The 17589-nt window shown below is 41.7% G+C and overlaps 1 protein-coding gene and 1 long non-coding RNA gene across 4 annotated transcripts in view; one reads left to right on the forward strand and one right to left on the reverse strand.

The window, feature by feature from the left end:
• Positions 1 to 2047, forward strand: part of LOC123036521 — a 6631-nt gene extending 4584 nt beyond the window's left edge. The window contains exon 2 of the long non-coding RNA XR_006417152.1: positions 1949 to 2047. This is a non-coding gene — a long non-coding RNA (uncharacterized LOC123036521). The remainder of the gene's footprint in view (positions 1 to 1948) is intronic.
• MRPL42 (mitochondrial ribosomal protein L42) overlaps positions 1 to 11218 on the reverse strand; it is a 16551-nt gene extending 5333 nt beyond the window's left edge. Inside the window, exons 1-5 of one of the 3 annotated variants that reach the window (XM_044455821.1) lie at positions 11090 to 11218; positions 6099 to 6255; positions 4951 to 5014; positions 3466 to 3550; positions 1990 to 2153 (exon numbers count right to left, since the gene is read on the reverse strand). In XM_044455821.1, the coding sequence (XP_044311756.1) occupies positions 1990 to 2153; positions 3466 to 3550; positions 4951 to 5014; positions 6099 to 6183 (398 nt within the window). In that variant the 5' untranslated portion in view covers positions 6184 to 6255; positions 11090 to 11218. Of the gene's footprint in view, positions 1 to 1989; positions 2248 to 3465; positions 3551 to 4950; positions 5015 to 6098; positions 6256 to 11089 lie in introns of those variants that run through there. The other 2 variants (XM_044455822.1, XM_044455823.1) reach the window with 2 other exon arrangements.
• Positions 11219 to 17589: the final 6371 nt, after the last annotated feature.

The following is a 17589-nucleotide window of genomic DNA, read 5'->3' on the forward strand; positions in this document are numbered from 1 at the left end:
GAAGGCATTCTTATCTCTTCTAGCTATTCTCTGGAATTCTGCATTCAATTGGGTGTATCTTTCTCTTTCTCCCTTGCCTTTTGCTTCTCTTCTTTCCTCAGCTATTTGTAAAGCCTCCTCAGACAGCCATTTTGCTTTCTTGCATTTCTTTTTCTTTGGGATGGTTTTAGTTGCTACCTCTTGTACAATGTCACGAACCTCTGTCCATAGTTCTTCAGGCACTCTGTCTATCAGATCTAATTCCTTAAATCTATTTGTCACCTTTACGGTATATTCGTCAGGGATATGATTTAGGTTATAACTGAGTGGCCTAGTGCTCTTCCCTACTTTCTTCAGTTTAAGCCTAAATTTTGCAACAAGAAGCTCATGATCTGAGCCACAGTCAGCTCCTGGTCTAGTTTTTACTGACTGTATAGAGCTTCTCCAACTTTGGCTGCAGAGCACATAGTCAATCTGATTTCTGTGTTGACCGTCTGGTGACGTCCATGTGTAGAGTCGTCTCTTGGGTTGCTGGAAAAGAGTGTTTGCTACAACCATCGTATTCTCTTGACAAAATTTTGCCAGCCTGTGCCCTGCTTCATTTTGTACTCCAAGGCCAAACTTGCCTGTTATTCCGGTTATCTTTTGGCTTCCTACTTTAGCATTCCAATTCCCCAGGACGATAAGGACATCATTTTTGGGTGTTAAAGAAGGTGTTTCTAGACGGTGTTATAGGCCTTCATAGAACTGGTCAACTTCACCCTCTTCAGCACCAGTGGTTGGGAATAGTCTTGGACTACTGTGATGTTGAATGGTTTGTCTTGGATTCAAACTGAGATCATTCTGTCATTTTGGAGATTGTATCCCAGTACTGCTTTTCCTACTCTTTTATTGACTACGAAGGCTACTCCATATCTTCTGAGGGATTCTTGCCCGCAGTAGTATACCTGATGGTTATCTGAATTAAATTCACCCATTCCTGTCCATTTTAGTTCACCGATTCCTAAGATGTCAATGTTCAGTCTTGTCATCTCGTTTGACCACATCCAGCTTGCCTTGATTCATGGATCTTACATTCCAGGTTCCTATGGAGTATAGATCTTTGCAGCATTGGACTTTCCTTTCACCTCCAGATACACTGGCAACTGAGTGTCCTTTCGGCTTTGACCCAGTCACTTCATTCTTTCTGGCGCTACTAGTACTAGCCCTCTGCTCTTCCCCAGTAGCATACCCCTTCTGACCTGAGGGGCTCATCTTCCAACGTCCTATCTTTTTGCCTTTTGGTACTTTCCATGGGGTTTTCATGGCAAAGATACGGGAGTGGGTTGCCATTTCCTTCTCCAGTGGATCACGTTTTGTCAGAGCTCTCTGCTATGACCTGTCCATCTTGGGTGGCCCTGCACAGCATAGCTCATAGCTTCATTGAGCTACGCAAGCTCCTTCGCCATGACAAGGCAGTGACCCATGAAGGAGCAAACTATCTGGAGGGCCACAAATTGCCCACCTGATTTATATTAAAAATAATCTTACTGGTAAAGCCATATGTGCTAATTTACTACCGATAATATAAACCATTCCTAATATGTTTCAAGTATCATGTTGTGGAATCCTACTTCATGTACATGCATATTTGACAAAGAACAATTCTTGGGCAAATATATTTGGATCTTTGTCCCTACCGATGGTGGTACTTCTTTTTTAAAGGAAATACCAACCATTCCTTCTAAACAGTTCTTTTATGTTATATGGTGAAGGCGCGGAACCAGCCAGAGTGTAAGAATCAGATATGCCTTTCCTCTTTTCTGTAACTAAGACCAGCATCAAGGACACACAAACTAATCAGTTCAGAAGATGCATCAAGAGTTTGAAAACCCATGCGATAAAGTCTTGACTCAATTACTCAGTCACTTGTATGCTAACAGAATGCCATGTAAAGTGAACTGAACATAATATGTTCTCATTTCCACAGCACTCTTTCCACACTGGGAAGACTCCTTAGAAAGTACTTACTGTCCCACGGGATACCAGCGATGTTTTGTTGTATAAAACATTTTACTAAGCTCTTCAATTGTAGGACCATTCTTGTTCTTGAGCTCCTCTTTTTCCAATCTATGTTTCAGCACTTGATCATGTGTTTCTTCTTTATATTCTACTGGATCTCGTCGTGGAATGGGCTGCCAAAGATGACCATACACCAAATTATGAAACACAGAACTTGGTTTTCTCACTTCAAAGAGAAGCGGTAAATCAATGCTTCCAGGAAGCTCACTGAGAAAACATAAAGTTACAAGGCCTTCTGCAATATTTTGCTCCATACTCATGATTATTCAGAGACATACTGCTTTTAAACTGAGAGGTACCTTTAAGATGGATATAGCTGTCCTCTTGTGGCCCTGAATTCTATAAACTAATTTACTCACTATGAGTGAAGTATGTTGTTTTTCTAAGTCTACTGCAAACCAGTTTTCACTACTGCCATGCTTTCTCCGGGCATTTTATCCAGATGGCCATTTTCAACCATCTAGTAAAGCATGTGGGGAGGAAAGGAGACTGTGGCATTGATAGGAGCTGAAGTACAGAGATGGCTCCAGCTTCCTCCTCTCCCTGCACATTGGCACATTCCATGTCCTGCTCTCCTAGGTACATCTGTATTTTTGAAGTGGCAAGATTATTCTTTCCAGGCTAACTGTAGGAAGGATGGACTGAGGGATGGGTCCAGCATCCCAGCAACAAAATATACATGTAAGCCTTTTTTTGTATGTTCTAATTTTTAGGAATGTTTCCGGTCAGGTTTGAAGCATCACTCTCACTATGGCTTGTCCAATCCTTTCTATACACTTTTTGTACCGGGACAAGCTTAGGCCATTGACTCACTGGGCCATATGCAACACTTTCACTCCACTCACATCATTGATTTAGCACTAGAATAAGTGGTCTACAGTGCTAGAGCAATAGCAGAAGCTGGCACACTGGGATTCCTTGCAAAAACCAGCCATGTCACTCATTGGCATTGTACCAGATACAGCTTGAGCTGGCTCTAAGTCATAAGCAAAGCAAAGCAGAACTGCTTTGTTCCACTTGGGTTTCTTATATATGCACTATCTATGTAGCTTTAGTACTAAGCACTCTAATCTGGTTGAGCCTTCTAGCACTAGTATAGACACACTTCCATCAATTTCCCCAAACCTGATGTCATCCAAGGTTCATGCTGCCTGGGACTGATTGGAGGTGTGGTCCCTCTCTGTGTGTCCCTCTCTAAGTGTCCTCTAAATTTGTATTTCTCTTAGGACACTTTACTCTTTAGATAGTGGCCTTATTTTTTCTCTGTGTTCACAAACATACAAGCAGTTTTGAGCACAAGAGTCTTTGTATCTTCTAAATTACAATCATATGAAAAAAATAACTCCCAAACACATATACTTTGAGGTCTACTTAAGGTTCATTTCCATATAAACCTGGAAGATGCATTTATGTAGGTTCACATACTTTTGTGTGTTCATATGGAATATCCACTGAAGGGTGAAAGCAAACAATCGTCTTCCCATCTGATGTTACAGCAAGTTCCACTTTGCTAAAAAATAAAAAAGCTTATCATTTTATTTGCATTTGTTTCAATTAGTTTCATAACTGAAAAATAGAAGAAATACCTGGAACAGAGGTTATTTCAAGTAACACATTTTTATTATTTCTTGATGAATTCTTTCATATTACAGTAATTTTTTTACAATTCCTTCATATTAAATGTTATTCCAACAAATCAAAAATGTTCGCCAGCTGTCCAGTAATGTAAAATGTGTCTTTTCCCATAGACTTGTAGATTGTTTCATTTTTATAATTGATCTGGCTCTCACATAATGACAACGCATTGCCTCAATAACCCGTGGTCTGTCATGAGCAAGAAAGGGTATTTGCCGCGTTCACTTTTACTCCACAATCTACAACTGGCTCTTTCGTAAACATTTCAACATCATGTTTAAACTTGGACTGGCTGTTAACCCCTCATTTGTTGTTGATTAATTAACAGTTTTGTTGTTTAGCCCCTAAACAAAATATTAGTCTGGGTTCAAATGTCATGGTCAACAGCCTACAATGGAGCCAGTTTTAAGTTGTTGAGTTAAAGTGGACCTGTTCTTTCCTACTCGTTCCCAGCAGCTTTCATGTGCTAAAAGGCTCATTAACAATATTCACTGGGACTTTCTGTACACTAACATGTGCTCTGCCAATGAGCTGCAGCCTGTGCAGGCAATTATAGCACTCTCAGTGTGCTATCTGCATGCGTGTCAAGAACATTTTTTGCTAGACAACATGGTGCCCATGCTTCAGTACACACAAAAGTACTTTCACAAAGACACACTTCCATGCCTCTTCCAGCAGCAAGAGGAGGATCCTGGCAAGAAGCATTCAGGATAAAAGCCAACTTCAGTAAAAGCAATGGGATATTTACTATTCATATCAATGTACAGTGAATGCAACTATTCTGCAACTACTGAATGCAGTGAATGCAACTATTCTGCAGTTCATGCATTGGTTATGAAAAAGCTGCAACTCTGAATGTTTTAAGCTAGCTAGAGCTGTTCCCTACCCCACATCAGTCATCTGAAGAAAGAAGTGAAGGGTAATTCCCTGCACCTGGTATTATGAAAAAGGTAGGGGCTGTAAGAGGGTAATGAGAACAGAGAATCCCCTTCTCATCAGCGTTTTTTGCTCCACTTACAGAAGGCCACCATAAGGTGCAAGCAGCTGCACTGGTGCAGTGACAACCCATGCCACGTTGAGCCTAATGGTGGAAGCTGCTTGAACACAGTAAGGCACTGCTTGGAATGACTCAACCAAAACTACCTCAGCAGCCTATCAGTGCATTAAAATGACTCTACTTCTAATACAGCAGCAACCATTATAGTGTACCAACTTGCCATTAGACAGACTTTTGAAGTGAACATTTGAGTTAAACCGGAACGGCTTAATTCTTACCAGTTATAGTCATCAGGAAGAACTGAATATGTAGATTTGGGGGAAGCACAGCACACAGCTGCATCTGAAAATACAAAAGCCAAGTCAACTGACCATGGCGGAACACACAGTGCAGTGTGGCTCCTGTTGAACAATCCAGGAAAAGGTACACACGAGTTTCGCAGTAAACCCGTTAAATGACTTTTCAAAGCCTCCTTCATGGCAAACCTTCCATATGTGCCTCTCCAAAAAGCAAACAGAGCTGTCCTCACAGCAGCCTCCCTTAATCTAAAGGCTACACTTCCCATCTTCCCCAGCTAGCACAGCCAATTGCACAAAAGGTATATAGCTCAAAAGAAGAGGTGCTGTAAAGCAAAGAATTCTACCAGCATTGGGTGCAAACCGGAGTTGTTACTCAAAAGCCGTAAGTTGCTGATAGGAAGCAAAGCACAGAGCAGTTTACCACCTCTTTCTGCTTTAGCCATGGCTTCTCCAGCAGCAGCCCACAAAATCAGAGGGGCAGAGGAGAGAGAAGGGATACAAGCATGTATAGCTGGATTAGGCAAGGCTAGGTAAAATGGCCCTCTGGGATGCTGGGTGTACTCCCTGCAGCAGCAGTTCTCCCCCTCAGTAATTCCCTGTGAGTTCTTGGAAGAAGCAAGGGGCCAACACAAATAATGGGGAGGGCTCCAATCTTCTCTTCCCCAACATGTCCCACTGCTATGCCTGCCACCTAACCCTGAGTGGCTGAATTGCTTGCTTGCCACTCAGGCATTTCTACGCACAATTTAGTTGCTTGAGAGGCAGCCCGGTTCTCCAGGCTCCATGGACAGTGGCCCAAGCAGGCAGCTCAGCTTGATGGGAAAAAGTTGAAAACAGAAAATATTTCTCTGCTTGCACAAGCTGAACTCCACTGAACTAACTTTGCTACAACGAAGCACTCAGCCAAATACATCAGGGGTTTCCAGCTAAGCCAAGATACCTAGTTCCACGGCAGCCACTGCTTAAGTAACCCCTCCCCACCCCCACATTAGGGTGTTTTCAGAGGACTTGGTTGCTAGGGACTCTTTTGTGGCAACTCGGAGACTTACAGGCCTGCCAAACCAGGTTTGTCCGTCTGCCAAAACATTCATACATATACACATACTCACAGAGTCTGCAATGCTTACCAGGTATCAGAGCTTTCCTGATAAAAGCGGCAAAACGGATCCATATAGTTCTAGACAAAACAGCTTTTCTTGATGCTATGGCCATGTTAGGAGACAAAAGCTGCCACTTCGGGGTGGTGTTTGAGGGAGTCAACACAATTCTGTCCAGGCATTAGCACTGTTTGGGAGGCAAAGGATTGTTAGTACTTTAGTCAGAGAATATACTGAGGGCACCATCCTATGCATGTTTAGATAGGAAGAAGTCCTACAATTTTCCGTATTTACCAGCCAGACTGAATTTTTGTCTAAGCATGCCTAGTATTGCACTCTAGGTGAAAAATATCTAAGTTAACTGGTGTGTCCTTAATGAAAGTTCCAGGCTTTATCACTGAGCATTTAACTATGCAAATTCTGTGCAATCTTTCCATCATTATTTCCCTAGAGAGTTCATATTGATTCTGCAGATAGGAAATTCCTCTCAGACTCAGTCCCAAAGGCCATACAATCTGAATCAGGGCATTCACAAATAAGAACTACTGAATAAACAAGAACAAATTAAACCATGAAAGACAGGGCGCTGAACATCTTTCGGCCAGAGAGTCACATTCAGTTTTGGAAAGGGGTGGGGGTGCATTCCAGGGCTGGACAGAGCTAAAGATAAGCAGGGCAAGATGAAAATACCAGCATATTTTAGCCTGAAGCATTTACTGCCACGAGCTAAACCTTCAAAGGCTCTTCAGATTTCAAATGGGCAAAAAGGGATGTGCAAAAGGTGGATAATTCTCAAATAATTGCTAGTGATGGAAAAGGAGACATGGCCACCAGGGAATCCCTGGAAGGGCCAGAGTGGGACTCCCAGAGGGACAGATTTGACCTACCAGCCTGAGTTTTAACATTGCTGATACAAAAGCTGTTCCCTTTTTGGATTGATTTTAAATGCATTTTAAATGTTTCTATGTTGCCCTTCCATACTAAGTAGCCAAGGCAGCTAACAGGATGAACAATAAAAATACAACAATCCAAAAGGAATGTTATAATCTAAACAAACAGAAAAGCACACAGTGATCAAAGGGCTTCAGACACATGCTTCCATAAATTAAAGCTTTGCACCAACACAGCACAGAATAGATACCAAACAGATCTTTCACGATCACCCAGAAATGTCTGGAGTTGAACTGTGCCACACTCTTAAGCAGTCTTTTTCATCTTGGTGTCCTCCCTGGGCAGGAATGGGATCTCTAGCACAGCACATCTGCAAGCACCAGATGGAGGAAGGCTCCTCTTGTGCATCTTGTTCCAAAACAGAAGATTAGCCAGGGCTGGACACTTGGATTATTATCCAGTTCTGGCAAGATTCTTTTGAAAACACGATCTAACAGTAATATTATGTTATTACATTTAGTCATTTTTGTGTCAGATCTGTCCATTTATGCCACAAATCAGTACTTTACAAAATAGAATATACATTAATGGGGACATAAAATCTGCACTCATCTTTCAACACATAAGATTTGACTCAATTAAAATAATTAAGAAAACTAAGATAATTAGTTTTCCTAGTAGACAAATGGAGGTAAGAAAAGTTATTCTGAGTACTAGTTTTCCTAGTAGTCAAAGAGAGGTAAGAAAAGTTATTCTGAGCCACTTATTACTTACTGAATTACTTGGCTACTTAAAGAGTGGTGGACCTCACCAGCTTCCAGACACAGTACTGTTTAGACACCCAGAACTGATTCAGGAAAAGAGCTTCTACTTCAGATGTGGGGATCCCCCTCTGATCCCCTTCTCCCTACTTGAAACTTCCCTCCATTCAACTTGGTGGGGGAACCTTGGAAAGAACCATAGTGGCTGCTTCTCTGAGATCCTCCTTTTTTGCCAGCCACTTAATTTTGGGTGGCAGCAGCAGTACATCAAAGAAGTTCTTGATGGAAGACCTTTTTCCTTGGCCCAGTTAATGCAGTGCCTTGCAGAAGTGTCATTAGTCAATTACTGATAGATGCAGTTTTGGCAGCAATTACAGATGTAAACCTTCTTGTCTCCATCAGTTCTGTGTTTCTCTTGATCCTGCAGTGTTTGCCCATTCTTTCTGGCAAAGCTGTTGAAGCTGTTCGGTTGGATTAGGACAACTGGGAATCAGCAAGTTTCATGTTCTGCCACAGATTCTCAATCAGGGTGTTGCTTGGGTCATTCTAAGACACTCAGGTTTCTGCTTTTTAACCACTCCGCTGTTATTTTGTCTGTGTTTATGGTCACTGGTCTACTAGAAGGTGAACCTCCAGCTCAGCCCCAAGTCTCTTGCAGATTGAAATAGGTTTTCCTCTAGAACTACCCTGTATTTGGTGTCATACATCTTTCCCTCCATCCCGAACAGTTTCCCAGTGTCTCTGCCAAGGAAAAACATTCCCACAACATGATACTGCCACTTCTTGCTTCACCACAGGGATGGTGTTCTCTGGCCAAGGAGCACTGTTGGCTTTGTGCCACACATAATGTTTTGCAGCAAGGCCAAAAAAAATCATTTTTGGTCTCTTCAGACCAGATAAATTCTTTTGCAAATGTTTGCTGTTTTGTGACACACAACTTTTTACTAACTCCAAATGGGCCTTGATATGGGTTTGTTTCAGCAATTGTTTTCTTCTTGCCATCTTCTGTAAAGCCCATCTTCATGGAGCATCCAGAAGGTGGTTGTCCCAGGTATGGTTTCTTCTATTTCAGCTGTAGATCTCTATAGTTCCTTCAGAGTTACCACTGGCATCTCTAAGTGCTCCTTACCTACTCACTGAGTCTTCATGAACAGTCTTCTCTATACAGAGTTGTGGCACAGCAGTATTCTTTCCAATTTGTAATAATGGATTTAAAGGTGGTCCAGGAGATATTCATAATTTGGGATTGGCACTGTATGCCAGAGTTGTTTGATAAGTCCGTATTGTCATGATGTGGATTGTTTAGATATGCACTCCAGGAAACTTTAGACCTTCCACAGACTGCTGCACTTAATTTCAGATTGAGTGGCACTGAGTTGCACACAGGTGGGTTCCATTCAATAGGATGTGACTTCTGGCTGCAGTGGGTTGCATCAGACTTGGTCAGCAAAGCAGGTGCATAAGAATACTTATGCAACTAACAAATGTAGGCTCTTTTTTTTTTACTTGACTTTGTGCCACAATAAAAATGATTTGCACCTTCACAGCGTTGGCCATCTTGTGTACATCAAGTGGCAATAATTCTGAAGAAATAAATTTCAGTTCCAGGCTGTAATACAATGTAATGTGGAAAAGCCAAAATGCACACATGTGTGAATCCTTCTGCATTGCACTGTACAGGAGAAGGCAGTCCTTAAGGTACTTGTATCCTAAGCCATGAAGGTCTTGGTCAGAGCCACCAATTTAACAAGGTTTGGCAGTGAGCTGGTAACTTCTCCCCAAAGGACGGTATATAAATGTTTTAAAAAAATACACTCTCCATGCCAAGCATATACCTGGTCTGTTTTAATTAAAATACACTTAATAAAGCTGAAGCCATACAAAATATCCTACACATTATAAACAGGGCACAAGACCCTATTGCTTCCCTGTAGTCCTAAATACATTTATCTCAGGGTATGCCTCAGCAAAGTCAGTGGGCCTTAGGTTGGTCTGAGTAGAAATGCACAGGATTGTGCTATTAAAATGACTGCTTCTTAGAATGGACTAAAAATGATTCACATTGGCTTGTAAGCACAGGTTAACTTTTTTTGTGGACTTGTAACCTTTACAGAGGTGGCTAGATGGAGTCACTGGGGCAGTGGGTGTGAGCTTGGGTGGACTTCGGGGAATGGTGGAGGACAGGAATGCCTGGAGGAATGTTGTCCGTGGAGTTGCAATGGGTCAGATGCAACTTCGCGACTAACAGCAATAACCTTTATGGGGTCATTATCAAGGCTGTCAGAACTCTTTTTAGGGAGTTGGGAGATCCCTTTACAATGAATTTCTCTTATTGTGCAAAAGTTTTCAAAACTGGAATTAAGAGTAGCTATCTGTGCTTTAGGGTATAATAATTCTATGTTTAGACAAAGACCTATAATTCCCATCATGCTCCAGTCACCATGACTGCAGTGCCCTTTCTCCCCTATGTAAACATGCAGTGGATTGCACATTCAATCAGCTGGTCTTACACCTTCAAACTCAGTCTGTCCAAGCTAATTCCTGCACCAGTATGTACTTTTAGAATAGCTCCAAACTCTCCCAACCAACCAGTAACACATTTAAGTAATCAAAAAACTGACATGGCATTTACTGTACTGCAGAAATTAATACAGATTCACCAGTCATCCAAACAATAAGGGTGCAATCCTATGCATGTTAAGACATACATGGCCAGCTGGGGCATGCAGGAAAGGGTAGATCTTGTTCTCTGTTTAAACATGCATAGAACTGCACCTTAAAACAGCTTTCCCCAACCCGGTGCCCTCCAAGAACGTTGGACTGCAATTCTTATCAGAGTTGCATCCCAAGGTATGCACTTGGCACCAAGGAGGGGAAATCAAGTTAATACATCCCACGTGCTTTAGCAGTGCCAGGAAGTGTAATGACAACGAAGTTTTTGGACAGCAGTTCCCATAATAGCTGACCATTGGCCGTGGCGGCAGAACAAATGGGATTTGTAGTCTAATACATCTGGAGACTACCCGGTTGCTTGCACGGGGAAACCGCTTGACTCTCTCTCTCATCAGGCAAGTGTTAAGAAGGGTCCCCAAGGCACTTCTTTCCAGTTCAGGTTAGGAAGCGCGCGTTTCTGCAAGTGGCGCATTAGGTTTTGGCGCTCCCACTTTTCCGTGATAGCGAAATCGACACGAGGAGGGGAAAGAACGACGATACGATCAGGGCACTTTCCGCCTGGCGGCAGGAGGCATCCTTTAGCAACTTCCCGCAATAGCATACCACTTTGACACGAAGAGAGAAGCGTCTTCGAAGAGAAAGAATCTAAAATGCCGCATCTGTCCCACCCGCTCGTCCCTTCTGGCCACAACCTACCTCAGGCATTGCAGATCCAAGCTGACGGAAAGTAAGCGAGCACTTACTTGACCAGCGACGGAGCCATCACACTTTGCAAAAGCCGTAAGTCTATTCTTTTACGTTAAAGCAACTCTCTACCCGGCTTCCGGTCGCTGCTCAACGCTGTCTCAAAGGACATCGGGAAATGTAGTCCAAGTAAGAAGTGTTCAGAAGGCCGGCCCCTTTTAAACAAGAAACCTTGCACCCACCCTCCCCTGGCACAAAAACGGAAAGGGGACCGGGGAGGAGTAATTCTCTTTGCAATCAGCTAATTTCCTCTATTTGGTAGATGAAGCTTTTCCCGTTATAGGAAAAGACCATCGCTCAGTAGTCAAGCACATAGATGCTTAGCGTGCTAATGGCTCAGGCTGAGTCACCAGTATCCCAGTGTGACTAGAAAGAGCTGTCTGAAACTCGATAGTCTTTGCCAGGGGTTTGTAAACGTCTGGAAAAATTGCAGTAAGCTGGCAAAGGACTCTGGCTCGCAATTACTTTACTGTAGTTGTCACAAAATGATTTTTCTGATTTAATTTAGTTGCTAAAATCCTGGGATGTGAAAGATCTGCGAGGTCTTTCCTGGCATTGTAAACAAACTCTTAGGCTCAGAATGAACTCAGAAGCACCCTGTTTTTCCATTCCATTTAAAGTGTGTGTCTTTTGTACCTGGTTCTGGTTGGGATTTTCAAAAAGGTCAAAGTAGATGTGACAAGGTCCACCCCTGTGCAGCAGTGGTTTGTTTGGTTTAAGGTGGCCTTCTGTGTTCCCACTTTGAGGAGGGAGCTTAGCTCAGTAGTAAACCATGGAGAAGGGATGTCCCAGGTGTAAGCCAACCATGGTGACTTGGCAATGACTCCTGCCTGAAACTGGAAAGCCACTACCACTCAGGATGGGTAGCAGAGCTGACAGATGGCACAAACAAAGTGCCCCGTGTTATGTGAATTGGTTTATTTTATTTATATCCCACCCTTTTTCCTTTCAAGGAACTCAAGCTGGGGTGCAGCTGGCACCTCAGGCAGTCCTCACAGGAAACAAAGTTGGAACAAGAATTGGTGTACTTGGAAAGCAATTTGGCTAATTTCTATGGAGGGTAAGCAGTTGAGTTACAGGGAAAAGTGCTGTTGTACCTGCAAAAGGAATCTGACTTAAGGAAGAAGTTTCTACCTCCCTCCCTCCATGAACACTTTGTACTCACAATTCATTGGATCAAGATTGTGTAAACTTAGACAAACTTTAAAAACAATTGGAGAAGGGATTAGGTACCCCAAAATCTGAATTCATGACAAATCTGGGAATCATTTGTGAGATTTGGGTTAAAATAGTAACAGGGATGCAAATGGCTCTGAAAGCTAATGTCATGTTTATGGGGAAAGCTGAGCAGTCATAAGCTGAGAAAATATCCTCAATTTAAGTGCCTCTGCATGCAGTTGGCCTAGTCTCTGGCACAATCCTGCTTGGTTGGCACGGGCATTATTTCCAGGGATGCGATGGACTTTGTTCTGATGCAGCAGAAAGTAAATTACTCAAATCTGTTTGGCTAGAGTCTACTATTCCCACATTTTCCTCTATTTGATAAGTGTTGGGGCATGAAGGAAACTGTAAACACTGAGGTCAGAGGGAATGGAAATCCAAAAACAGACAGTGAAGTTACCTTAAGAGTTGCCTTTCATAAAATGTTTGTTGGGTAATAATGCAGATTTCATTGCAGTAGAAAACAAACATAACAGTGTGATAAGAACAACTTTGTCCATCTTCAAATCATGGGAAATAGAACTGTATCTCTATGTGTATTTTACTTCAGGATTTCACACTGATATTTCCAAGTTCTTTTTTTCAGTAGTGGCCACCATCAAGTAATAGGGAGAGGTTGAAGTATTTCCCCATCAGATTTTGCATATGGCCATTTCTGACGTCATACTGTGCATTTTGCTTTGCAATTGGTCTGTTTGCCCTGTGTAGGGCAGGATTAGGGAAGCTCTAGTCCAGAGGCAGCCTGCAGAGGTCCCCCATCTGGCCTGCTCCAAAGTCCTATAGACAAACCCCACCCCATCTTCATGCAGACTTTTTGCAGCTGGTTCCACCATTTATTGTAGATAGTGGCAAGAATTCCCTTTTATGCACTGTCCCAATTAGTGTGGCGTGTAAAGCTGCAAGTAGTGCAGGAGCACCTGGAGGAGCTTCTTCAGCATCAGCTGGGTAGCCCTCATGTGCTGCTCACCACAGGGGATGGATCCTGTGTCTGTACTGCCATTGTGAGGGAGTTATTAGTGAGTAACCCGTTTATATCAGAAACCTACAGACCACTGTGATATGTAAATGCACCATTCAGCATTTGCAGCAAAATCCTACATTACAGCTGCATTTGTTCAAACTCCTCAAATTCATGACTTAAGGATTTTAATCAGGCATTTCTCAGACTACAGTGCCCACTTAATGAAGTGTGTGTGTAAGCAAGGAGGGAAACCAGAGTTCAACAGGGCTAGATTGGTACTCATACTATCTAGTAGAAGACATACCCAGAAAGTAAAACGAAAGAAGACAACTTGTCACCTACAGTTCCCAGGTAACCTCAGAGGTTGTAACTAGTGAACAGAGCAATACAACAGTGGAACCAGCTGCCTAGAGAGGTGGTGGGCTCTCCCACAGTAGAGAAACTGGACAGCCATCTGAGTGGGATGGTGTAACATGGTGTCCTGCAACAGCAGGGGGTTGGACCTGATGGTCTTCTTGGCTCCTTCCAACTCTTCTATTCTACGATTCTATGATCTGCTACAACTTGTATAATCAGGCTTCTCCTCACAGACTTCATTGCTAGGCCTGTATGTACTTATGGGGAGATGCTCAATCTAAAAAGGTTAATTACAAGAAACAACATATTTTGCATCAGACACACACACATACACACACAGCCTTTTTGATTGTAAGAAAAATTTAACAATCTAGTTAGTACTTCCTTAGGTCAACCAAAAGGTCGCAAAAGTTGTGTGCACTTCTGAGATCTCCAGATTTCTTCATGAGGCATGATATTGCGCCCCCCGCCCAAAAAAAGAAAAAAAGAAAAAGAAAAAAAAGTTTTGGCCAGGGTAGGTGGTGGTGGTGGAGGAGGAGAAAATAAGGAAAGAAAAAAAAATGACTTAATGACAAGTTCATAGAAATTATATGCTCAGAATTTCAAGATACAATGTAGAGGAGGGTTCAGTAGACATTGATCTGGGCTTAGCAGGTTAGTAAGGTGCAGCTAAGATTGCTGGGATCTAGAAAGGGAGAAATGATGGATCTACTCTTACAGAAAGCTATTTGTTATTCAGACACGTTTTCATTCCTGATGAAGCACACTGCCTCCTTTTTACTAGTGGATTAAAATGATTTGCTATGATTTGTGGAACTTTCTCCCTTTTGTTCTCTCTCTCTCTCTCTCAGTGAAAGCACACATCTTCTTTTACTTTGCATTTCCTCTGATGTTAAATAGGGAAATTGTCTAGATAAGATACAATTAGTCTTTTCTCTATTTGTTGGCATGTCCGTTTTCAAATGCTTTTAACTGATTTGTTTGTTTCAGAGCAGGCAGTTGTGACTATAGGCAATTACTTCCACAGGTGCAATGTTAGAATTGTGACAGTGAGCTGGTGCTACATAGCAATACAAAAGCATTGGGCTGCCCACTTTTCAATTGAGCTTTAACCCGAATGTACCAATCAGTTATTAACTCCATGCCACTAAAAATACCACTTCTGGACCTATCTGAATGTTAGTCTGTTGCTGCAAAAACAGCGAAGTCTCGTGAAACTTTAAAAACTAACGTAATTGTTAATACAAAGCTGTTCATGGGTTACCGTTAATTTAGTTAGATGTATAAACTGTAGAGCTGAGTCACAAGTATATTCAGTGAGCAGAATATTTGCTGTTTTAAGACCAGAGTTAAGGCTATATCATATTAGCTCAAACAGCACAAGGCCAGGGAATTGGAAGCTAAGATTGATTCTATAACAGATGTGATCATAATATTATAGCACAATGCCACCAATTCTGCTTGTATATAACTTACTTTGCATGCACCCACACTTTTCCTTGGTCTTTCAGATTCATGTGCAGATAGAGAGGATGGTGACTAGCAAAGATGCCCAATATTGTCCTGGTCCTGTATTGCTTAATGAAGCAACTGAGATTTATATTGTTGCTAGAAGAATACTTCTGTAATCGGGATGTTTGTTTGTTGGTTCTAAGCAAGCACAGTTTCTGACATTCCATGATAACATTACTGATCACAGGGCATGTCTCTTAAGGTAACAGTTTTGCAAGTTCCAGCTGGTCTTAAAATGGCACGGCTTTGCTCGTATAATTGTCCTGGTTTTTCAAAATGATGTGTATTATTACAGTATTCTGAGAAATATTGAAACACAAACTAAAAAAACAAAACACTCACCATTGTTTTGAGTAGATATGTATAAATGAATTGCCCTGTGTGTGCAGAACAGCTTACTCCTGATTAAGTCTGCACAGAATTCAACAGCTTTTTCCTTCCCCACTGCCATCTCTTCATCTGTGTCCTGTCAATCACTAAGAATGATCCTCTCAACCTTCAAAATTAGCTCACTTCCCTGATACTCTCCTGCCTGCCACTGTAAGAATGCTGACAGGGATAACAGAATTCCAAACATGGGAGTACTAGCGGCATTCTAGCTTCGGAGCAAAAGTGAGCATACTCAACATACCTTAACCAGCATTTGCTGCCTTAGTCTTTCAGGGGATAGAAAAAACATGGTAACTTTTAAATCACTGCTCAGAACTTAACAGAACTGATGAAAGGCATATCTCTGTGATAAACCTGAAAAAGTTCATCACTAGCTTACCCTAGAATTTGAAATGAATATATGATATGTTCATTTGCAATAACAGTTAAAAGTTTAGGTTTATCACTCTTTTACTTTTTATGGGTTAGGGTAATATTGGATTGCTTTGAAATTCTAAAAATTATAGTCCTTATCAAATAGATTATGGATACATATTTCAAGCAATTAGTTCTACAGCTGTCAATTTAGTAAGTGAGACCTATCATGTGTTTTTTATAACTTGGCTTAGCTAAATGGTAATTCCTGTGCTCCTGTAATATACACCTGGTTGGAAACTGATCATGAGGTCTCTAATCTTGAAAAAAGAAACTTCAAAGGGAGACTGTGAGGTGTAATTACTGAATTACAATACATTAAGAACGGAGTTAAAGTATGTCTTATTTTAAATCAGACTAGTTAATACATTGGTGTTCATTAATTTACCTAATTGTTGTTGTTGTTAGTCGCAAAGTCATGTCTGATCCAACATGACCGCATGCACAACATTCCTCTAGGCTTTCCTGTCCACCATCCCTGGGAGTCCACCCAAGCTCTCACTCACTGCCTTAGTGACTCCATCTAGCCACCGCATCCTCTGCTGTCCCCTTCTTCTTTTGCCATCAGTCATTCCCAGCATCAGGGTCTTCTCCAATGACTTGTTCCTTCTCATTAGGTGGCCAAAGTATTTGTGTTTCATCTTCAGTATCTGTCCTTCTAAAGAGCAGTCAGGGTTGATCTCCTGTAGGACTGACTGGTTTGATAGGCTTGCAGTCCAAGGGACTCGCAGGAGTCTCCTCCAGCACCACAATTCAAAGGCCTCAATTCTTCGGCGCTCAGCCTTCCTTATGGCCCAAGTTTCACAGCCATACATTGCAACTGGGAAAATCATAGCTTTGACTACTTACCTAATTACAAAAGTCTATGTTTTCTGATAATTTTTTGTAAATGGCTATTGCTAATGAAAATTGTCACTGTCTATATATTTTCTGTATTTCCTTTTCCTATGACTGACTATTTATTCTAATTATTCAGTAGAATGGGCCTGTTAGACAGCAGCTCAACTTAACAGGATTGCTTTTGAGGAAACAGCAGGGGTGGGCAAACCAAGGCTTGGGAGCCACATGTGGCTCTTTGAGTTTATTTTGCAGCTTGAAGCTCACAGCCTGTGGGCACCTGCTTGTGGCTCTTAAACATCAGACTTCTACCATATGTGGCTCTTCCGTTGAGCAGGTCTGGCCACCCCTGTTATAGAAGATCAAGTGTTAAAACACTGTTTCTGTGTTTGCCTATTGTTATTTGTAGTTATTGAGTTTACTGGTTCAGGAGGACAGTATGTTATCTGGATCATATAATCATTATTTTGGATCAAAGTTGTTAATGTATGTGCTGTAATTATTTTTAAAATTATTTGAGAAAGCATCACCACTAAGCAATATATATCAGGTCTTGCAAAATAAGTATCTAGGTCTATGGGCTAAAGAATATTTCTGTTACTTGGTATGCTGGGAGGAATTCTTGGCATTTTAATTTGTATTTGGGCATAGCTGAATGAAGCACTGCAGCTATCTCAGATCAATTCAAAGCAGTTTTTGTGTTAATATATGTCCTAAAGAAGCCAGGATTGTCTCATTCACACACCAACCTTTGCTATAG

Source organism: Varanus komodoensis, unplaced genomic scaffold (assembly GCF_004798865.1).
Source record: "Varanus komodoensis strain SLA01 unplaced genomic scaffold, ASM479886v1 scaffold8, whole genome shotgun sequence".
NCBI classification, from domain to species: Eukaryota; Metazoa; Chordata; class Lepidosauria; order Squamata; family Varanidae; genus Varanus; species Varanus komodoensis.